This window comes from Bos javanicus, chromosome 5 (assembly GCF_032452875.1).
Source record: "Bos javanicus breed banteng chromosome 5, ARS-OSU_banteng_1.0, whole genome shotgun sequence".
Taxonomy (NCBI): Eukaryota; Metazoa; Chordata; class Mammalia; order Artiodactyla; family Bovidae; genus Bos; species Bos javanicus.
Genome location: NC_083872.1, coordinates 49,363,868 through 49,388,022, shown reverse-complemented (window position 1 = coordinate 49,388,022; position 24,155 = coordinate 49,363,868). Strand labels below are relative to the sequence as shown.

The window sequence follows — 24,155 nt, the reverse complement described above, 5'->3', positions numbered from 1 at the left end:
CCAAGGTCTGAGAGCTAGAAGAGTCAAAGAGAATAGGAGAGTCCAATATTTTTCATGTGAGGCAGATCTGGGTGATGTTTAGGAAGGAACTGGACAGGTTGAGGATGGGTCAGTCACAGAGGCTGTGATGTAACTCAGGGAGGTAAGAGGACATAGAGCGAAGGGGAAACAGGTGTCCAAGTTTCACTGAAGACTGGCCTGTGACCAGAGGTAGAGAGGTGAGAGCAGTTGAGAAGCACAGAAGGGAGGATGACCACAACCACATGACCCAGGTGATGTCAGAAGGAAGGCTGCTCACACAAAGATGGTCTTTTTCTGCTACTTCTGCCTGCAGCTCTTGTCCCTGGGGCTATGAGTATGCAAACTTCATTGAAAACAGGGGCTTGGTCATCGCCACAGGAGGGAGACAGTACTACTATAGTGTCTTCCAGGAGAACCCAATTTTGGGTGCTTTCCTGTTTTCAGTTTGCTTTCAGAGTCTGTTAAGGACACAGGAGTGGACCTGGGACCAGGCACTTGATGTCTGTGATGTCATGGCGTTTTTACCACCTCCTTTCACTTCTCTTATTCTGCTGTCTCTCACTTAATAACATGCAGTGTGTGGTTTTCCCACCTCTCAGATGCTGACAGCTGGTAATCCATACGGTCATAGTGTTTGACTTATTATTTAAAAAAAAATTTTTTTTCCAAAGATTTCCTAGATATATAACCTGGGAGGTTGCTTCTCAGAAGCAAAGTTCTCTGTAGAAAACATTAGAGAGCCTGGACTTTAACTGGTAATAAGGGGTCAGAGTCTGTTCCCTTTTGTGTCCTCAGCCCCTTGTCTCCTCTGTATTAAGGGAGAGAATCGGTACCCCAGGCTCAAGGACTGAATTCAGTTTCTGCTGCCTTCAGTTACATGACTCTGTCCTTACCTGGGAAATATGTGGGCAGTGGGCAGGGACAGCCTGTCTTGACTCCTCTTCCAAGATGGATGTTTTTCTCTGTGGTACCTTTCACACGACCTTTCAACCTTTCTTTCAGACAAAGGGCCGGTGACCAGCATTCTCCCGTCTCAGGTAAACAGCTCTCCAGTTATAAACCACCTTCTTTTAGGCAAGAAGATGAAAATGTCAAACAGAGCCGCCAAGAATGCTGTCATCCACATCCCTGGTCACACAGGAGGCAAAATATCACCCGTCCCCTATGAAGACCTTAGGACTAAGCTCAATTCTCCATGGCGAACCCACATCCGTGTCCACAAAAAGAACATGGCCAGGACCAAGAGCCAGCTGGGCTGCGGGGACATGGTCGGGCTGATAGAAGAGCAGAGCGAGGGCTCCAAGACTCACACCCTGGGGGCGGCCAAGGCATCTCCTTCCGATTGTGTCGGGACAGCTCAAGGCGGCTGCTCCGATGGCAGCACAGGCAGGACCATCGAAGGGCGGTCTCCGGAGCCAGTGTTTGGGGATGGAGATGCCGATGTGTCTGAGGTCCAGGTGAAGATAGAAGCCTTGGAACTGACCCCAAGGGATGCTGCTGCTGAACCTGAGCCCAGGGTGCCTCCACCCAGCCAGCGGCACTTCCCAGAGCCACCCAATGCCCCGGGAGGAAACAAGGTCCCTGGCAAGGCTCCCCAAGGTGGTAGCCACCTGAAGACCCCCATCTTTAGCCCCTTTCCCAGCGTTAAACCACTGCGGAAGTCCACCGCCGCCAGGAATTTGGGATTATATGGTCCGACAGAAAGAACCCCAACCGTGCACTTTCCTCACATGAGCAGGAGCTTTAGCAAGTCCGGCAGTGGCAACAGCAGCACAAAGAAACGGTGACCTTCTCTCAGAAACTATCCACATTCACCTCTTCACGGTGGCAGGAGGGTTCCAGCTGGATGGATGGCTCCAGATCAGCTCCCGTTGTCCACTGAGAGTGAATCCAGAGGTTCAGAGATGAGCAGCGGTCCTTAAAAAATGGGAATTGGAAATTGTATAATTGGCACTAGAATCGGGATGTCTTCTGATTACCGATACAGTGGGTTCTTGTGGCAAAATAAATATTGTGGTTTTAAAGTGTTTGCCCAACTTTTCCTTGTGAGCTGTTTAGAGAAGACTTTGTATCTAGACTGTTAACTCTTCTTCCTTCCCTCCTGTTCTGAGGGCCTTCAGGGTCCCAGTGGCAACCCCCCAAAACTTCCAGTTCTCTGGGTGTTATTAATACTCAAGCATGCACACACTAGCTGGCTAGAACAGAAACTGCAAAAAGAAAGTTAGTTTCTTAGTTGCAAAAAAAAAAAAACTTCCCAATTTCCCTCTTCATGCCCTATTTGGGGCAGCGGGGAAATGTTTGTATGTGGGAGTTTTCCTTCAAGAGTTTTGGCCAGTCTCAAAACTGGTTTTTATTCTTGTGCTGAAGTTCAGGAGAAAAATCTAGACAGCCTTTCCTTCACTTTCTGTTTCTACCTGCAAAATGAAGAAAACCCTCATCTGTTGAAATGTAGGTTCATCACCAACTTGAAGATCTTATACAGGGATCCCAAAGGGAATATGCATTAAGCAATTGCCCCGAACAGCTTGCTGATTCCACTAAGCTTTCCCCGAGCTCCATGTTCTTCTCCTAAGGAGAGTATAGGTCCTCAGCGGTGGGATCTCTGATGGGCTCTACACAGAGCTTGTCTGGCACCCTCCACCATGCAGCTCATTTACCGACCAGCTCTCCACTACAGATGCAGGAAGCCTCTGCTCAAAAGCCAGAACATAGTACCTGTAACTCTGTTACTTGAATTTTGTGCTTTTTTGGGGAGGTTGGAGTTCTTTGTTACTTGAACACTGCCTTTTCCTGGAGAAGGCCCCAGTACTTTCTAGCTCTCTCTCACCCCTTCCTCCTCAGAGATAGTACCTGTTATCTCTACTATGCAGATGGGAACCCTGAGTCACCCAGAGGTGAATAACCCTTCAGATACTCCAGGTAAATACTCTCGGTACTCAGTGTGACTCAGCCACGTTTCCTCCAGTGCAATAGGCGGGTTTCATGCTGTTTGTACACAGATGCGTTGGCTACCTAGGTTCTAGAAACCAAGACTTGGAAGCCATTCACTGCACTCCCTCCTGACTCAAAGAACCTTTCGCCAGATGTTACAGAGTGCTGTCATGGCATTTTGTAAAAGCAGCTCTGACCTGCTTATCTGAAAAGGTAGTTTATTAAAAAAAAAAAACAACAACAACAACAACACTTCATGCAGCTCTCATTTTGGCTGGACAGAAGGCTCACTCCACAACCCCCTTTTCCCACTATCTTTAGAGACAGACTCAGCGATTTTATCCTCGTCCCTGGAAGACCTTGACCAGGCTGGCAGGCATTTTGATGATGCAGACAATATTCATTTGACCTAACTGGAGGATTGCTAATTCTGAAACCAAAACTATAGTTTAAGAAAGGATTTTTTTTCCTGTGGAGAGGCACTAATTTTTAGAATAAAATAGAGAATGTGATTGTGTGGGCTTTTTTTGAACAGAAAACATGAGAATGATATATACAATGAGAAGAGTTATCCTTTTTGTGGTATTTTTACCCCTTAAAGAGTTGAAGATAGAAAATCTGAGTAATAAGTTATTGCAGTTTGGGTCTGGAATTTGGTGCTCTCCAAAGTTAGCATGCAGCTTCTTAAAAAGCAACCACACCCACAGCCTGTGTCTTGGAAAGAGTGTAGGTGGAGAGTCGGGATTATTTTGCATAAGAGACCATGTTTTCCAAAGTTAAGCCAGAGATTTCTTCCATCTGCTCAGCCTTTCAGATAAGAATGACTCCACCTTGTATTCTTTTCTCTTCCCCTGTCCCGAGTGAGTCAGAAGAGTCCCGTTCCCTGGAGGGATGTCTGATTTGAACAGAGAATTGTTTTTCTTCTCTTGAGTCAGTTTCCAGCTCCCCGAGGGGTCTGAGGTTGGGGAGGTGGGTAATGAGGTGGAGGGTACTTACTGCCGTTCTTAGGCTTGTGCCATCGCTGTCTGCTACCTATCTTAGGGTTTGTAGCACATATTGTACAGTTTCTTGCAGTTGGTCTTCCTGAAGAAAGGGTGGATGTGATGGCATGCAGTTGGGGATAAGTATTTGTTGATAATGAGTAAAGTACTGAAAGGATAATAAATAGTCTTCTGAGGTAAGAATGACCACATCAGGATTTCAAAATCCGACAAATTCCAGTTCAAGCACTCTGTCCTGTTAAAGTGCATGCATTGTACCATGTAATCACCATGTGAATTGGTCAATTTGTGAGCTTTGCCTACTTTAGAAAATAAAGAATCTGTAGTAGCCTGTAGCACACAGCATGTACGAAGACCAGTGTGGACTTTTATCTTCCTTTGTGTTGGACACTGTACGCCAGCACCAGAAGTACTTACCAAGTAGCAGTTTCTTTATTTGTAGATACGTCTGTACCCCATCAGCACTATTCTGGGAGTCGATTTATGTCTCTGCACCTCAGTCCTCTTACAAAAGCCTCCAGCTAATCTAAACCTAGTTTGTAATGTCAACATGGGGCTGTAACTGTTTGGAATATTGTATTCCCTCTTTTTGTCTCTCTTGTTCTGAAGAACTGTACTGATCACAGAAATATATGCATAAAGATTCTCATTGTTGTAGCTATTGTGGTGGTGTTTAATCTGAGCGCCTGCATAGAATGCTGTGTGACTGTTCTCATCCTCTTCTCTTTTCCTGTCAACTTCCCCCCAGCCTCCCCCCTGGCCTTTGTTCATGTGAACCAAGGGAGCAGCCCAATAAACTCCAGTGACCCCAGTTTAATCGCTAGGTTGCAAGGTGGCCTATGATCTGCCAGGAACTTGGCAGAATGCTGGGTTCCTGAGTATGAGTAAGAGAGTTTGCTCAAGAATGTGCGTACGTGTGTGTGAATGTATGTGTATAAAATGAATATGTAGATCTTTCATTTCTCTTCGTTGTAATAAAATAAGCAGTAATTTATCTTCCGGGTCTTATGGAATCTAGATGAATAGAGAACTGTGGTCAAGTGTACAGCTGCTGCCATCTCCCCTCATAAAATCTCTCTCTACTCTTTCTGAGCTACTCGTTTTTTTTGCTGCATACAGCCATCATCTGAGGCAGCATTTTAAATATACTATATTTCCTTATTAGAAAAGTGACACGTGGGTTAAGAAAACTTGGAAAACAGAGCACAAGGGACCATCGGTGTTCTGGAATGGGTCTCTCCGCTGTTTGTTTATGTTTGCATGGATACATACACCACTGTCTTCTAAAAGGTGTATTGAGAGCACTAGTTGAAGCTTTGTTTTTCCAAATGCTCTTCTACAGCAGCGTTTCATTGACCAGTATTTCATCATGTGTTCATGCCAGAATTCACACAACAGCATCTTATTGTAAAAGAGATGTCTTTTTTTTTTTTTCATATTGAAGTGTAGTTGATTTACAATATTATGTTAGTTTCAGGTATATAATAATTAATTTGGTTATACATAGATCTGTATATTGTTTTTTAGATTCTTTTCCATTATAGTTTAACATGAGATAGTGAATATAATTCCCTGTGCTATACAGTAAATCATTGTTTATCTATTTTATATATGGTAGGGTGTATCTCAAACTGGTATTTTTTGGTTATAGATAGTACTGGAAAGACTGCCCTAACACTTATATCTTTGTGCACAGACCTAAGAATTTTCTTAGGGTGTGTTCATCCAAATGGAGTTGGCAAGGTCAGAAAGTACGTGAATTTCTAAGATATATATATAAATAAGATATGTATATATATAAAAATAAGATATATATATATATATAAGATATATATATATAAAAGATATATATAAATAAATATATGTATATATTTATCTCCACCTCCAAATTGCTATACTTGAAGACTGAAGTAACTACAGAAGTACTCAACGAAAATGCCTTTTTTTTTTGGTCCCTAGGGCCTCCAGAATTGATAGAAACAATGATAATAGGCATTCATATCTCATCCCTGACTTTTAAGAAAACCATTAAGTAGGATGTTTCCTGAGGTTCTTGGTAGGTATCTTTTAACAGGTTAAGGAAAGTACCTTTTATTCTTTGCTCACTAAGAGTTTTTAAAAAATCAACACATATTTAACTTTATCAAATGATCCCTAAATTGCATCCTTTGAAAAGGAAGTGATGCTTAAGACTTTGTATCTTGAACTTGAGAAAATAGCTATTACCAAGTTTCATCAAAGCATATTAAGGTATTTTAGAGTTGGAAGTGATAGTGATGAAAGTCCTATGTGCAAATTTTCATAGCAATATTAAATTTACTAGAGGAAATTTGGAAATAATGTAAACATCTGAGGACATGGATAACAGTTGCATGAATTATGGTTCATATACAAAGTGGAAGTGTAAGGGCCCATGTGTGTTTGGACCATTGACATGGTGGTTCTCTTATCTTCATGAGGCAGTTCAGGTGAAAATTTCAGCGAAATCTGGAATCACAGAATCACTGGATACAGCTATGAATGGGAGGCCCTTACTGGATGATGGCTGAAACCAGAACCGTGCAATGTGGCTGTTCCACAGAGGCAGTCTGGGCTCAGTTAAATGGGGACTGAATGGAGATACGAAGACACTTGGGGTTGGTTCAGCTCCCATGAGGTTCCCTGCTGGCCATCTCCTGAAGCTGAGTCTACTTCCTGGTGTGCAGCTCTGATCAAACCCATTGACCTTTTTGCAAAGTCACTCTCCATCCCATTCTGTTCCTTCCTTCCAGCATGGGCAAGCCTTATCTGACTGCCTCCCCCTGCATCCCAGGGGCCTCAAGAGGTTAAAAACTAGGTTTTTAACTTTAACTAAGGTTAAAAAACTAGAAAGTTGACTTTCTTAATTCTTTCTTTCTTTCTATATACTCCCATAACACTTCTAGTTTTTCTTTAGGCAGTGTTGATCCTTGAGAAGGAGGTGGATCAATTGCCCTAAGGGACCACTAGCTCTCTGGATGGAAATAAGCTGATACTTCAAACCCAGGTGTCTCCCAATCCCTGGAGAGTCTATAAATCTGGATTGAAATAAAGCAAAGCAGCCACAGAACAAAAAACCTCCCCTAGAAATTTTGATACTGAACTAGATTTGACAACCACTGGTCAACCTATTTTAATGGTCTTTCAAATAGTCTCCCAGCCCACCCCACCTCTCTTTGTTGGTGTGACTACATATTGCTGCCAGAGTAATTCTTCTAAAATGAAAAACTGATCAGACAACTCCTCTGGTCAACACCCTTCAGTTGGTTCCCATCTTCTGAAGGATAAATGTTGAAACCCTTATCTTAGCTTGATCTAGCCCATGGTCATTTTTCCAGCTTGTTTTCCCACCATCTTTCCCATTCATTGCCTTCTGCAATCTGTCGTCATCAGCACAATAATGTCAACCCTTTGTTGAGATCTTATCTGCTAGGCACTGTACTAGCTCCTTTATGTTATCTTGCTGGCATATCCCTCCAAAGAACCCCACAAACATATTATTCCTGTGTTAGAGATGATAAAAGTGGGGTGAGTGGTTGTATTCTTGACCACAGTCACCTCATGGTAACTGGCAGAGTCCTGATCCTTCTGACACCAGAACTTAAGCTCTCTGCTTTGCACTGTCTGTACCGTCTGAGACCTTTGCATACAGCAACTTGAAATGCCCTGAAAGCTTCTTACTCTCACCCTTGTAACTGTGTATTTGTTAACCTCTTCCCTGAGCTCACTCCTTGCTCCAGTCTGCTTGGAAAACACCCACCCACCCACCCTTTTAGTCTTATCACACACATTAATAGCATCAGCTCCAACCCTTGCCACTTTCCAAGAGTATGATTTTGTGTGTGTTTCTTAACCTTCTCTTTCCACATCTGTACAATGAGGATAATAATTTCAATCTCACAAGGTTTGTTGTAGACTTCTGTGAGTTTTGCTGACCTAGAATTAACATTCTTCCTTTGGCAGTAATGTCCTGGAGAGGTTTGTTCTCCTCTCGCCACATACATCTCTGTGAGGCTGATGCCCTAGGAGCACACAGTCCAAGCTAAGCCATTCAGCATTCTCCCTCTTCCCAGCCATGGTGTCTGACCCATGGTCAAGCACACAAAGAATCTCAATTCCTGGGCTCTTGTTTTGAACTCGTGGGGAAAGCTGATTTGCTCATTTTTAGTGGATTTGAACCTGGAAGGAAAAAGCCAAGGAGCTGCTGCTAGCAACCATCTTGTAACATCTCCCCATCCAGGGAGAGATTCTTGGAGGAGTGAATCGAGACTGAGCAAGCAGATCTGAGAAACAGAAACCTGGCTCTTTTTATATCAGAGACCCCTGGATCAGACCATACCTGAAGCAAAATTACTCTCTCTACACCACTTATTACATCAGCCAACCTTCCAGTTTTTGGTTTTAACCTGTTTGGTCAGGTTTTTTTTTATCATTCATATTAAAAACCTGTTAATTGGAATAGCCATTTTATGAGGATAACAGGTTAAAAGGCAAAATAGTAGGCACCGTGACTAACAAGGAGCTAATAGCTTTTGTTGACAGTGACTCAGACATCTCCTGAGCTCTCTCCATGATTTCTGGCTCTGTCCTCCCCATCCTAATAATGGATAGTGTAAGTTGGTGACAGGAAGTGTGGTTCTTGTTTTATGAATGGGATTCTTTCCTCCAACCTTTGAATCTTCTTTGGCCTCGTATCTCCTTGTGGCAGAAGGAGAGGTGATTCTGAGTATGAAGCAGTTTTCCACCAATTTCACCTCTCATTCCAGCCCCATCTTTGTTCACAGCTGAGTCCTGTGGGGAGCAAAATAACTGTAAGCAAGTCACAAAAGGGTTATTTTAATGAAATTCCACAAAAGTTGGGCATCCAGGCAGCCTGTGTGTGGAACTTCCTTCCCCGGGTGTGATGGAAACCAAGGGCATCTCCCTCTGTTCCCTCAGGAGCCTGTTCAGCTCTCTCACAGGGAAGGCTCTGGAGCAGCTCTGATGGCATCTGTTGGGAAGTAGCAGGGCTGGATGGGAGTGGGTGGGCCTCTTGGGGGCCTGCAGCATCCACTGGGAGCACCTACTAGGAGCACACCTTCTGGGAAAAAAAGAGGAGCACCTTGTGAAGATTTCAAGAAAACATTGCCTGGTGTTAAGGGGATGGAAAGACCTTATAGCCACTGCCTCAAAATATGTGAGAACAATGGTTTTTGAAAAATTTAAATTAATTTTTATTGCAGTATGTTTGCTTTACCATGTTGTGTTGGCTTCTACTGCATAGCAAAATGAATCAGCTGTACATACAGGTATATGCCCTCCTTTTTGGAGTTCCTTCCCATTTAGGTCACCACAGGGCATTAAGTAGAGTTCCCTATGCTATACAGTAGGTTCTCAATAGTTGTCTACTTTTGCATAGTATCAATAGTGTATATGTATTAATTCCAATCTCCTAGTTCCTTCCACCCGACCCCTTTCCCTATTGGTATCCACACATTTGGGGAAGAGTGGTTTGAGTCATTGTTACAGGGACCCTATGTGGACCAAAAATTTGCTGAGTCTGTGAAAAGTCAGGTTACATATAACCTGTATCACACATACGTGCTAAATCCCACAAGTGTATATGCAGCAGAACCTAGCAGATGGTGAAAAGCTTTAAAGTATTTTTTTTTTCCCCATATGGAGCTATGGACTGGAGTTTCTAGTACGTTTTTCAAGTGGGAAACAAATCACAGAGTCATGGAATTATTTAACAAAAATGCTCGTATCAGAATAATGAAATCACTAAATGTCAGACCCAGAGAGCATGGAGCTCAGTTTCAAAAATTTACTTCCTTATTTGTTTAAAGTGGAGTACATTTGCTTTACAACGTTGTGTTAGTTTCTGCTGTGCAACAATGAGTCAGCTCTATGTATACGTATATCCCCTCCTCCTTGGACCGCCCCCCACCCCATCCCACCCATCTAGGTCATCACAGAGCGCAGAGTTAAGCTCCCCATGCTTTACAGCATCTTCCCACTAGCTAGCTATTTTACACATGGTATATATTTTATGCAATGTATATATGTAAGTGCTACTCTCTCCATGTAAACTTTCACTTTAAATAAGTAATATTTGCACATGTTGAAAATTCAAAATGTACAAAAAGCATATGGTAAAAACTAAGTCTCCCTCCATACCCTGTCTCTTAGCCAGCAGTTTCCCTGTTCACTGGAAACCACTGCCACTGCTTTGTTGCATCTCCTTCCAGAGAGATTTTATGCATATTCAAGCACTTTCATACACACACATCTGCATAGGTAGTGGCATAAGAACCTTCTGGAACCTTCTGAACCCTTCTTTTTCACTTATGTATCACAGAGGTGAGTGCAGGCAGCAACCTCAGCCTTTTTTTTTTTTTTTTTTTAATTGCTGCTTTAATTTTCAACTTACTGTACACAGTGAATTTACCCTTTTGGGCTTTGTTAGATAATTTGATTGCTTACAGTTCCATACCTGTACTAAGCTAGTGGTAAAGAACCCGCCTGCCAATGCAGAAGACATAAGAGATGTGGGTTTGATCCCTAGGTCAGGAAAATCCCTTGGAGGGGGAAAAGACAACCCACTTCAGTATTCTTGCCTAGGAAATCCCATGGACAGAGGAGCCTGGCAGGCTACAGTCCATTCATGGTGTTGCAAAGAGTAGGACATGACTGAAGCAACTTAGCATTTAGTTCCTTCCCGATGAGTATACATATCCTTGTACATGTGTTGTTATATTACAAGCAAGCAAGTTTAGCTGTAGGATAAGTTCCTAGATATGGAATTATCTGGTAACTGTGTGCATTTTAGGTTTTGATAAAGTTGCCAAATTACTCTCTACAGTTGTTCTGTATATAAATTTTGACTTCCATTGGGGATGTGTGAAAATGCCCAATTTCTCCTACCCTCATATTACTCAATATCTTATCAAATCTTTTTATCAGGTATTTAATGTGCATTTAAAAACATGCATGAAGTTAACACTCATTTAAAAATTCTTTATATGTTGTTTGTTCATAGCATTTGCTCAGTTTTGCTCTTTTTTTCCTTGTTGATGCCAGTTCTTTTTAAAAAAAAATTAAAATACAGTTTTATTCTAAATGTGGACAATTTGCATATGTTTTAATTGTTTTTTAAAAAACTATTTGTATTGGGGTATAGCCAGTTAAGAACATTGTGATAGTTACAGGTGCACAGCAGAGTGACTCAGCCATACATAAACAGTATTCATTCTCGTCCAAATTCCCTTCCATCCAGGCTGCAACATAATGAACAGAGTTCCCTGTGCTATACAATAGTTAGTTGTATGGTTAGTTGATAGTTAGTTGATATAACTATTGATACACTATTGATACTATTGATATACAATAGTTAGTTGATGGTTATTCATTTTAAATATAGCAGGATGTGTGTGTGAGCTGTAGTGTCTGACTCTTTGTGACCCCGTGGACACATGGACCCCATCTGACTCTTTGTGACCCCATGGAGCCTGCCAGGTTCCTCTGTCGATGGGATTTCCCAGGCAAGAATACTGGAGTGGGTTGTCATTTCCCCCTCCAAGAGATCTTCCTGACTCAGGGATTGAACCCGTGTCTCTAGTGTCTCCTGCATTGGCAGGCGGATTCTTTACTAATGTGCCACCTGGGAAGCCCAATATAGCAGGATACTAGTTCTTTATACAAGAAAAATGTCCTTGTCTGTTATATGAGTTGCGATATTTTTCTTATTTTGCTGATTATCTTTAAATTTGTTTATATTAATTTTTTGACATATATTCAGAAACATTTTTGTTTTCAAATTCATCAGTCTTTTCTTTTATATCTTCTGGATTTTGTGTGACATTTAGAAGGGCCTTCTCCATATCTTGTGCTTATTTGAAAAGTCTCCCTTTTTTCTTCTACTACTTTTATGGGTTTCATTTTCATAATTAAATCTTTAAATTGAAGTGTAGTTGATTTACAATGTTGTCTTAGTTTCTGGTGTACAGCAAAGTGATTCAGTTACACATATACTTTTTCATGTATTTTCTATTATGGTTTATTACAGGGTATTGAATATGGTTCCTTGTATAATAACAAAGCTATACAGGATCTTGTTGTTTATCTTTTTAAAAAAAAATATATAGTAGTTTGTATGTGCTAATTCAAAGCTCCTAATTTATCCCTACCTCACCACTTTCCCTTTTGGTAACCATAAGTTTGTTTTCTATGTCTGTGAGTCTATTTATGTTTTGCATATAAGTTCATTTGTGTTGTATTTTCAGATTCCATATATACGTGATATCATATGATATTTGTCTTTCTCTCGCTGATTTACTTAGTATGAAAATTTCTAGGTCTATCCATGTTGCTGAAAATGGCATTATTTCATTTTTTATGGCCGAGTAGTATTCTATTGCATATATATCCTATATCTAGAAGCAATCTAGATGTCCATCAACAGAAGAATAAATAAAGAAGTCACAGTACATATACACAATGGAATATTACTCAGCCTTAAAAAGGAATGAATTTGACTCAGTTCTAATAAGGTGGATGAACCTAGAGCCTATTATACAGGGTGATGTTAAGTGAGAAAGAGAAAGACAAATATCATATATTAACACATATGTGTGGAATCTAGAAGGTTGGTACTGATGAAGCTATTTGCAGGGCAGCATTGAGACGCAGACACAGAGTACAGACTTGTAGACACAGCAGGGGAAGGTGGGATAAATTGAGAGAGTAGCATTGAAACATATACATTCAGTTCAGTTCAGTTCAGTCGCTCAGTCGTGTCCGACTCTCTGTGACCCCATGAATTGCAGCACGCCAGGCCTCCCTGTCCATCACTAACTCCCGGCGTTCACTCAAACTCACGTCCATCGAGTCGGTGATGCCATCCAGCCATCTCATCCTCTGTCGTCCCCTTCTCCTCCTGCCCCCAATCCCTCCCAGCATCAGGGTCTTTTCCAATGAGTCAACTCTTCGCATGAGGTGGCCAAAGTACTGGAGTTTCAGCTTCAGCATCAGTCCTTCGAATGAACACCCAGGACTGATCTCCTTTAGAATAGACTGGTTGAATCTCCTTGCAGTCCAAGGGACTCTCAAGAGTCTTCTCCAACACCACAGTTCAAAAGCATCAATTCTTCGGCGCTCAGCTTTCTTCACAGTCCAACTCTCACATCCATACATGACCACAGGAAAAACCATAGCCTTGACTAGACGGACCTTTGTTGGCAAAGTAATGTCTCTGCTTTTGAATCTGCTATCTAGGTTGGTCATAACTTTCCTTCCATATGTAAAATAGATAGCCAGTGGGAATTTTCTGTATGATGCAGGGAGCTCAGATCCAGGGCTCTGTGACTAGAGGGGTGGGATGGGGTGGGAGGTGGGAGGGAGGTTCAAGAGGGAGGGGACACATGTATACCTATGGCTGATTCATGTTGATATATGGCAGAAACCAACACAACACTGTAAAGCAGTCATCCTCCAATTAAAAATAATAAATTTAAAAAGAAAGTTCACAGCCAACAGTTGACACATTGTACTGTTTTTATTTTCATAGTGGTCCTGAACTGAGTGGAATCATTGCAAAGTGTTTCCAGTAAATGAGCATCTCCTCCAGAAATCCTTCTTCACTTCAGCTGCTTTGATATGGATTTTGGTGCCAGCAGCTCAGATGATGACGGATAAGGTAACTTTTAAAATTTCTATAATTAGTGGTGGTGGAGTGGGAGAGATAAGCGGTGCTGTAGAACCTGTGGAGGGTAAAAGGGAGGCTCTGCACCCAAAGCAGTCATCCCCAGAGAGTCTGGTTCTGCCTTCCTTTTGAAAATTCTCTTAGAGATGAACTCTGGAAGGAAGCACCTCCATTGCTTGAGTTGGCCTCATATGGGATTTGGAGTATCACAGAGGGACACGGTAAATATGATGGCACGGTGTAGTTATACTGACGTAGCTTGAAAGGTCAAGAAAGAATAAGTAAAACACTTTTAAAGGGTCTCACCCAACATCAAGATTTGCATAAAGGCTTGCCACAAACAACAAGTCAACCTGTGATGATATAAAAATAACAAATTAATAATCAAGTCATACCCAACCATTGGATTTCCAGATTAAAAAAATTTTTTTTCTAAAAAAGAAATTATGCCAAGTGAGTATCTTATTTTCCTTGAACTGACTCTCTTCCAAAAAAAAAAAAAAAAAGTAAAACAAACAAGAAAAACAATACAAACAGCTGCATAGCTTAACCCAGAGAAGTGGTTGGGATCCTGTAAAAGTATTATTAGTCGGAACCAAGCTTTGTCTGTGCAGTAGCGAAATGGGGATCTGGACTTCTGCACAACCGGGTCTGAGTTTCTGAACCAAATGGAGTAAGGCAGGCTTTGGATGAAAGGGCTTGCTGCCACCTTTCAGCAGAGCAAGGCCATGGTTGCACCCGCAATTGTGTTTTCATATCCAGGTCCATGAGACCCATGACTCTACCATACTGATCTCAACAGTGGAAAATCTGGACTGATGCTATGGGCTACAGCTGCAAGCCTCATAGTGCGGTCTGGGGACCCTGCAAGTCGCTGAGGTCCTTTCATGGGGTTCCTGAGATCAAAACTATGTTTATGTTAATAACAACACTAAGATATTGTCTGTCTTTTTCACGTTTTCTCATGAGTGTACACGGAGTTTTTCAGAGGCTACCTAATGTGAGATATTAGAACAGACTGAATGCAAAAGCCAGCTCTGTTGATAACTGGACATGAAAGAAATCTGCAAAAGTGTAAAGCAATGCTACTTTCTTATCAGATATTTTTGTTTTGGAAAGTGAAGCTATTTTTTGTAAAATGTTGTTTATGTTAATGGATTAATTGTTGTCATTTAAAAAAGAATTCATATATTTTGAATTGACATAAAAAAGTAAATATAAAATTACATAAGCTTTGAGCTCTGTATGGTCCTTATAATTTTTAAGAAAATGTTTAAGAATTTAGGAGGATCCTGATACCAAGAAGTTTGAGAACTGCTGGTCCATGGGGTACTGAAAGAAAATAAATGCAAGATAACAATAGTTATTTATAAGTACTTCCTGTTTGACAGGTTCTGTGCTAAGGGCCTAACATGGATTACCTCATTTTACTCTCATAACCATCCTAAGAGTGGGTACTAATGTCCCTTCTTAGGTTACATACGAGGAACCTGGGCTTAGAGAGGACAAATATTCTCAAGGTCAGAGAGTTCAAAAGTGGCAGAGTGGAACTGAACCCAGGGAGTGTGGTTCCAGTTCTCACCCTAAACCACCTAGTGACAGTGCTTCTAGAAGTCGGTGCCTGCTCTTTTCCCTCTTGCGGCCCATCCCAGCCCTCCCCCTAAAAACTGGATCTGATGAAAGAGGCAACGGGAGAATCAGATGTGTCGCTGACTAGGTCTCCCGACTCCTGAGTCAGGGTCGACTGGAACAGCTGTTGGCACCCATAATAAGGAGGATGCCACATGGACCCAAGCTCCCCAAACCCATACTCATCTCTCCTTCTTAAGTTAATTTTGAACCTGAAAGAGTATGATTGTTAAAAAAAGAAAAAGTAAAGAGGGACAACTATGAAAGGGAAAAAACTCACAAAAATCAGTAGAGGGAATTTTGTTTCACAAGACTTAAGATTCTCTACTATTTTAATAAACAAAAACTGGACCTTTTTAGGTGATGTATGATGTTTGATTTATGCAACATAGACTAGCAATGATTTAATGGATCTGCATTCAGTAAAGAAACCTTGGATGTATGTGTGTGCATGTTAGTCGCTCAGTTGTGTCCGACTCTTTGCGACTCTATGAATTGCTCTGTCCATAGGATTTTCAAGGCAAGGATATTGGAGTGTGTTGATATATATCTACGGCTAAATGAAAGTATCATTAGCTATATTAAGAGTTTGTGCGTGTGTGTGTGTGTTAATCGCTCAGTCGTGTCCAACTCTTTGCAACCTCGTGGACTGTGGCCCACCAGGCTTCTCTGTCCATGGGATTTTCCAGGCAAGAATACTGGAGTGGTTTGCCATTCTCTTCTTTAGTAAGCTCTTTATGCATCATTTTAATGATTCTCTGTTTTACTGAGTTTCTATTTTCCAACTAACTTCCCACCCATCTGGTTGCATAAGAGATACAAAGGGATGGGGAGAAAGATTGGTTTTTCATTGTTTTTTCCACTTCAACTGAGCACGGGTATGACAAACTTATGTAACCACTAGGTGCCGCTGTTGCTTCATGCAATATCGCCAGACCCCTGCGTTTTAGCATATGTTGGGAATTTTATTTTAAAGTGTTCAGGGTGTTTGAGTGGGGGTTGTTGTTGTTCAATCACTCAGTTGTGTCCAACCCTTTGCGACTTCATGGACTGCAGCACGCCATGCTTCCCTGTCCTTCACTATCTCCCGGAGTTTGCTCAAACTCATGTCCATTGAGTCAGCGATGCCATCCAACCATCTCATCTTCTGTCATCCCCTTCTCCTGCCTTCAATTTTTCCCAGGATCAGGGTCTTTTCTAATGAGTCAGTTCTTTGCATCAGGTGGCCAAAGTATTGGAGCTTCAGCTTCAGCATCAATCCTTCCAATGAATACTCAGAATTGATTTCCTTTACAATGACTGTTTGATCTCCTTGCAGTCCAAGGGACTCTCAAAAGTCTTCTGCAACACCACAGGTCAAAAGCATCTGTACTTTGGTGTTCAGCTTTCTTTATGGTCCAAATCTCACATTCATACTTTGACCATATCTTTGACTAGATGAACCTTTGTGGGAAAAGTAATGTCTCTGCTTTTTAATATGCTGTCTAGATTTGTCATAGCTTTTCTTCCAAGGAACAAGTGACTTTCAATTTCATGGCTGCAGTCACTGTCTGCAGTGATTTTGGAGCCCAGGATCCACAGTGAGTGGGGAAGGGACCTGGAAGAATCCCATTGGTGCATGCCCACCCCCATCCCATTCCCATACTCCCATCTTATAAATTTTTTTACAGTATATAGAATTGGCTGTTGAGTAAGGAGCCCTCAAGCACAAAGTTCCCAGTCAAAGATCATTATTTCTTGAAGAATGACTTTAAAATCAGCTTCAAGTAGAATGTGAAGCTAGCTGAGGGAAAGCAAGGGCTGTGGCCGGTTTAGGCATAAGTGCCCAGTGCAGTGTCCAGTAGAGGTGACTCTGTCTTAAAAAGATGCCCTGCCTGTTGTGCAATGGTAAAAGTTGAGCCTGGAGCCCAACAGCATCTCTCTTTGGAGAAGATGGAGAGGAGGAGCTCACAGTGGGGAGGGGAGGAGGGCTAGCCATGGCCACACCCTCTGTAGGTCCTGATGTCTGTTCTAGGGACCCTAGAACTGAAAGATGAACTGGAGTACCTTCTGAAATACACTCCATACTGAGTCATACTTTGTTGGGCGTCTTGTTTCACTGTGGGATGGATCTGCTAGACACTACATTCTGTGTTCAATTTACCTTAATCATTTCTCATGTGATTTCCAGACTCAGGGTACTTATTTGTTGAGCAGCGTTAGGTCCAAGGCTCTGTGCCAAGCCATCTGGAACATCCTCTGGAGAATATTGGGGTTGCTGATGTCCTTTGATCTCTGGGTCGGGAAGATCCTTTGGAGGAGGGCATGGCAACCCACTCTAGTACTCTTGCTTGGAGAATCCCAAGGACAGAGGACCCTAGTGGGTTACAGTCCTTGGGGTCGCCAAGAGTCGGACATGGCTGATTGACTAAACAACTACAACAAAACGTCTTTCCAGCTATGTCTTTCCTGGAATGAAACATAGCTTTCCAGGTAAGGTCTAATTCACGCCAAATATAGGGATAATTACTTCACTTGGTCTGGAAGCTTCCATCTAATAAGATTGTATTAACATTTATATATTATAACCACTCTGATTCTTCTGAATTTGAGTTGGGTTTCAACCCCCAGGGCTCTTTTCTTAGGATGTGTGTCAGGGCAGTTTTTTTTACATGCTGGACTTTTCCCACCAAAATTTCCACTACAAACCCAGGTCTTTATTCATCCATTCATTCAATTAGTGGGTATTGGGGACCTCACAGTCCTATATGTCATTTGGCTAAGACATATGACAATTTATTCTACCTTTTATTTCTTTTCGTGTAGATGACTCTCCCAGGGTTATGCCATTCTCAGATTTGGAATATATATCTGCTCTGACTTCATTCTAATTGCTAAAATGTTAGTGTTTGTGCTTGTTCATTTTATAGAAACTTTAGAAGGATCTGACTAATTTTTTGAAATCTGATTCCTCAAGGAATATGAATGAAACCTAGCTTGGGTTTTGGATTCTATTTATCATTGTGTTATAAACATAGGGCTTTAAAAAATTTCAAGTTTACTTAATTTCACATTTTTAGTAAAATTTGTTTCGTATAGGTACATAATTATGTTTGAGTTCTTAGAACAGTAGCTTATATGAGAGAAATCAGAAATAGACACTATGGAAGCTTATACCATCCTACACATGTGAAGCATTGTTGATATTTACTTTCTGGGGCTCAATTATTGTTTGGGGGAAATAAGAGCTTGAAGGCCCTTTTTAGTATAAATGTAAGAGCTTCTGATTTAAAAGGATGATCGGAAGCTAAGAATAGTAAGCCTCTACTTCATAAGGAGTAAATGTTTCCAAGAAGCCTTCTAGAAATACATAAGGTGTCTCTTTTCTTGCAGACATTGACCAGAGTTCATTTGTGTTTTGCTTTGGTAAGCCGTTAGTGCCACACTGGCCAGACTGGCCCTTGTCTCTATCGTTGGAAGAAATAACCAAGTCCAAGTGGTTCCAGCTCTCACTAAGTGTTGGGCTTCACTCTTGGAATTAACTAAGTAATATATTATCTGAACAATTACTAGATTGATTATTAAATATTAGTCATTTTGTGTTTAGAGGGTTTTCTTAGGATGAAGTGTAGAGTTAGGAAGAGATCTTTCTCCCAGTTTTGGTCTATAGCGACCCATTTTGGTAAATGACAAGATTAATGATTAGATAACATTGCTATTATTGCATTTAAGATGTTACTCGTCTGTGTTGATTTGGTATTTCTATATAAATATTTCCTGTTCATGTAATACCTAAGCTTTCAGTTTATTTAATCAAACTGTGATACTATCATAAATAGGAAAACAGATAGAAATTAAATGGAGATAAGACTCCGAACCAGAAGAACTGTGTGTAATAAATTAATGAGAAATTAAGCACAGTGATGAAAGAAATATTTACATTGCCTGCTGCATTTTTTATGCAAGTAGATTATAATTTCTTAGAGAAGGCCCTAAAATAGTCAGTCTAGGTTTGGAAAGAAATTTTCTACTCACAGGTTCTAGTTCATGGATTGTTTTCACTCGACTCTCAGGACATGCCGCTCTCTTGGTTTCCCTTCTGCATCACTGATGGCAGCTATCCATCTCCTTTCCTGGTTCCTCTCTTTATTTCCATTCTGTTTTATATTAGGGTGCCTTGGGGCTCAGCAGATGGCAAAGAAAAGACTGAGGACCGATTCCAGGACACCGCACAACATTAAAGATGTGAGTCAGAAGAGAAGGACAGCACAGGAGGTTGAGAAGGGACAATAAGGCAATTGGGACAGAACTAAAAGTGAAGACGATTTACTAAGAAGGAGGAGATCAAATGCTTCTGATTAGTCAAAGGCAAGAACTAAGAATTAATCATTGTGTTTAGCCACATGCACATCTTTGGGGATCTTGATAAAAATAATTTCAGTGTTTATGATGAATAGGTCTGAGATAGAATAGAAAGAAAGTTATTAGAGACAATCAGTACTGAGAAGGCTTTGGGGAGTTTTGCTGCAAATGGAGCAAAGAAATGGGGTAGTGGCTAACCAGAGGATGTATCAGAGAATCAGATGTGACTTTTAAGGGCTGATTGTAAGACTATAAGCAGGAAATGAGGCAAGAGTCCCACAACAAAGGCCAAGGCAGATCTTGGTTGAAATAATTCAGAACGCAAGTCGAGAATGAGGCAAAGCACTTCCCTAGGGGTCCAGTGGCTAAGACTCTGTGCTCCCAATGCAGGGGGCCCAGGTTCAATCACTGTTCAGGGAAATAGATCACATACACTGCAACTAAGAGTTTGCATGCTGCAACTAAAAATTCTGCATGCCAAAACTAAGATCAAAGATTCTGCATGCTGCAACTAAGACCCAGCACAGCCAAATCAGTAAATACCTGAATAAATAAATAAATATATTTTTTTAATGAGGCAAAAGTCTAGGGATTAATTATTTTGAGTTTTTATGGACCAGAGGCAGGCCTACTGGCTTGGGCCAAGCTGGACTAGACAGTTCTTGTAAAGATATCCTTTCAAGTAAAGGGCTGGAGTTAGCTATATGAATTTTTCACAGTTACGTCACCCAAGATTCCCTGGTATCTTTGGCTTCTTGGGGTGGACTTAGTTTGTGTTGCTTTGAATGTGGAAGTAAATTACAGGGCAGTGGATGTTTGGACTATTGCAGTAGCCCTTTATCTGCCTTCGGCTTGTTCCCCTTTGTTCCTTTCTCTGTTGCCATTAGCATCTTTCTAAATGCTAAGCCAGCTATCAGTCCTCTGTCTAAAAACTGTCTATAGCTTCCCATCGTAGTCAAGATAAAAATTTAGACTCCCTTGTACGGCATACAATGTTATCCTGAATTTAGTCCCTACCCATTTTCCAGCCTCATATCCTGCTTTTCTCTGCCTTGTAATGTGTAGTGGAGTTCCTGTTGTCTGCTGCTACACACACACCGTGAAGTTTCACACTTCCATAACTATGCTCATGCTGTGTATCTTTCTGAAACACCCTATCTGCTTTTCTGCACTTGGCCAACCTTTATTCATTGTTTAAGACTCATTTCCTTTAGGAAGATGGATTAATTAGAATTATGTATGGTTGCAAGTGACTAAAAATAAGAGTGACTTGGCTGCTGCTCAGGAATGGGAAGATGTGTGTTACCTGCCTTCACCTCTAGGAGAATCAAATAGTCATATATTTTTGTTTCATTTTAAGATTTGTCCTGAGCCTTGTTTTAGATGAATCCATTAGTTCATTAATTCATCAATGACTGATTCACAGGCAAATTCACTATAATTTACTATATGAAATGTTCTTTCTTCTGGCTTAATCATCAGGGTTGTGGAGGTATAGAATAGCAGATCAGTTATCACTCTGTAATCTCTTGAGATGAATTATGTATAGCTTTAATGCTTCTCTGCTTATTCATATTATTATTTGTTAAAAAAGATTGAGCACTTGTCATTTGCCAGACACAGTGCTTGGTGCTCAGGACGCAGATTGAAAGAAGGAGCTATAGTCTAGTGAGTGTAGGTAAGAGAAGGAGTAGACTAGAGTGTGTTAAGTGCTTGGATCAAGGTTTACTCAAAGTGTTATGAGAGTCCAGGAGAGGGACATGTGATCAAGACTAGGGTGTCATAGAATAATCTCCAGAGAAAGTGCTGTTTAAGCTGAGTGTTGAGTTATCAGGGAGCTAATGTGGAGGTAAACTGGTGGTGGCTTGATGGGATTAGAACTCTCCATGATGTTCATCAACCCTAATTCACACAACCCAAGGGATTATACAGTCAAATTAAAACTAGTGTGCTTGGTGTCAGACAGTATTTTATTACAGTGCCCATAATCTCTATCACCCCACCCCAAGTTATCCCAAATTACTATAGAATACAAGTTCCCAGTTTCAAGTATATGTCTACCTGAATGCCCTCCTATAGAGACCTCTGGAGATGTTACTGCCCTATATCCCTCCCCAAACCCACCACTCAAATTCATCCCCGCCCCTGATGCCTACAAATCAGCATTATCCTTAGGCTCATCCAAAGAGAAGGAAGAGGAAGGAGTGGAGTTGAAGGAGGCAAGCCTTAGAGGAGGGATGGGGCTTTGGGATGAGAAAGGACCAGCAATAGGGTGAGGATGCCTGCTGTGGATGTTATGCTATTGTGTGGCATGTCTCTGCCTTATGCTTCTGAAGAACTCTTTCTCCATCTGGTGGTGCAGAAGAGAAAGTGGAGAGGGTCTCATTCACCAGTGAGGGAGTTTATGGAAAGAGTTCCCATGAAATGTGATTAGGGGCAGTGTCTTGCTAAAGGTTATGGTGAAGAAGGGACAGATTTGAGGAATATTATATTATTATTTTTTACTGCCTTCTTCTGATTGTAGAAGAAATACACTCTCATTAAATTATAAAATTTAGAAAACACAGGAAATTATTTATCATTATCAGAAATTTCAACATCTAGTGATAAGACTGTTCATATTATGGGATATTTTCCAGTTTATTTCTATGCATATTCAGACAAATTATATATGTTTCCTACCTATTCTATATAATCAGGATCCAACTTTATGTACATTTTTCCTGGTAGTTCTTTTTCTTCATTATTGTGGTGAGACATACATTCCATAAAATTTACCATTTTAATTATTTTTCAGTGTACAGTTCTGTGACATTTAGAATATTAACATTATTGTCCTTTCCTGGCACTTGAGTTCTTTCTATCTGCAGACATTGGTCTTCCTTTAATTCAAGAAAAGTTCTTCTAGCATATCTGGATCATTTCTTTGGTTCTAAATGTCGCCTGTGTAAATATGTGCATGTGTGTTTAACCATCCTTGAATCTACATTTGGAGGAGAGTGAAACGATGTGAGTTCTAGTGATTTCTGCATTTTTACCCTCTTGAGCTGCTTCAGAAGTTAGGTGTTTACTCTGATGAGAGTGAAGACCTCTATTTTGGAGGCAGGTCAGCATAACTCTCTGCAGGTAAACCATAGACTTAGGATGCAAAGGGCTCTTGGTAGCCTGTGCAAAGAACCAGAGCCCTGCATGGTATAAGCCAGTGCCCACACCAGGAATGTCTTCGCTTTTCCAGGTCACCTGCAGGGAAAGAAAAATTGTCTCTCAACAGAGAACCATCTTCCTGTTTGATGATGCATGCCTCTTGGCATCTGGAATTTAATCGACTCTTCTCTTAGAGCCAGGAATCTGGGTGGGAATGTCAGATGTGATTCGGTCTTTCACAATGGCACCAAAGAGAACTTATCAACACTCGGTTAACAGCTTAATGAGATGATGATGAAAGCTGGACACATGTGAGGGTGTGGTGCCGGGGTCCAGCCCCGGTGGATCCAGGGAATTCAAAACGGGGACGGCGTCGGCGAGGATCAGGAAACAACTGCTTAATTAAACGTTAATTGAGGATATAAAGAGTAATAGAATAAGGATAGCTCAGTGAGGAAATTCAGTGGAGAAAAGAGGCTGAAATAAGGATAGCTCAGTAGGAAAATTCAGTGAAGAAAAGAGGCTGAATAATTCAGCCAGAAGGTAAGAGAAAGAATGACATGGGGAGACCAAACAAGGCCCGCACTTTATTTCCCAAAGTAGTTTTTATACCTTAAGTTGTGCATAGAGGATAATGGGGGAAGGGGTAGAGTCATGCAAGGACAGCAGTTCCTGATCCTAATAGAAGGCAGGCTTTCAAACTTATCATATGCAAAATTTAGGTGATTTACATCATCTTCTGGCCAGGAGGCCTGTTAACATTTTAAGAAACTTATTTTTCTCTAAAGGTGATTGGTCAGGAGCCACCCTCCAAAAGCATTAGATAAAGTTGCATTCCTATAGGGCAAAGGTGTGGTGGGCTCAATCAAGAAAAGAATTAACTCAAGGGTCCAAGGTTACAAACATTGAGGCTACTACTTACATTTCTATACACCCATTATATCAATCAATACACTGCCAAGGACACAGTAGGTAAGGGATATGGAGACTTAGCAGCAAACATTGGCCCAACAAGTGAAAAACCCTTCACCAATACAATTTATAATCAATCTTTTAACTATTCAAAGGAATCTGTGTTTAGACAGTTTAGAACATCTCCTGCCTCTCACAGTTGGGAGGCTCTGAACAATCACATGTGGCCGGAAGAACCTATTCAGGCAGGCTAGAGGACTTCCAAAGGAGTTTGTAGGTTGAAACACTCTTGTCATGCCCAGGAACTTTATTAACTGGAACTATAAGTTAACACTTTTTCAGAGAGAGGTGGTGGGGGACAGCCCCCTATAAAGTCAGAGGTGTAGGTGAGAGCACAAAGCAGAAAGTAGGCAGACTCTGGTTTTGGGGGTAGATGCTCGAGAATTTCCAGGGGGACTCCTGAGGCTCGATCCCAC

The 24,155-nt window shown here is 41.2% G+C and overlaps 1 protein-coding gene across 6 annotated transcripts in view; it reads left to right on the top strand.

Annotated features, from left to right (window-relative positions):
* The window catches only part of TBC1D30 (TBC1 domain family member 30), a 104,452-nt gene extending 99,842 nt beyond the window's left edge, over nucleotides 1-4,610 (top strand). For all 6 annotated transcript variants that reach the window (XM_061416593.1, XM_061416594.1, XM_061416592.1 and 3 more), the window contains one exon: nucleotides 1,024-4,610. In XM_061416593.1, coding sequence (XP_061272577.1) covers nucleotides 1,024-1,808 — 785 coding nt within the window. In that variant the 3' untranslated portion in view covers nucleotides 1,809-4,610. The remainder of the gene's footprint in view (nucleotides 1-1,023) is intronic.
* The last annotated feature ends 19,545 nt before the right edge of the window (nucleotides 4,611-24,155 follow it).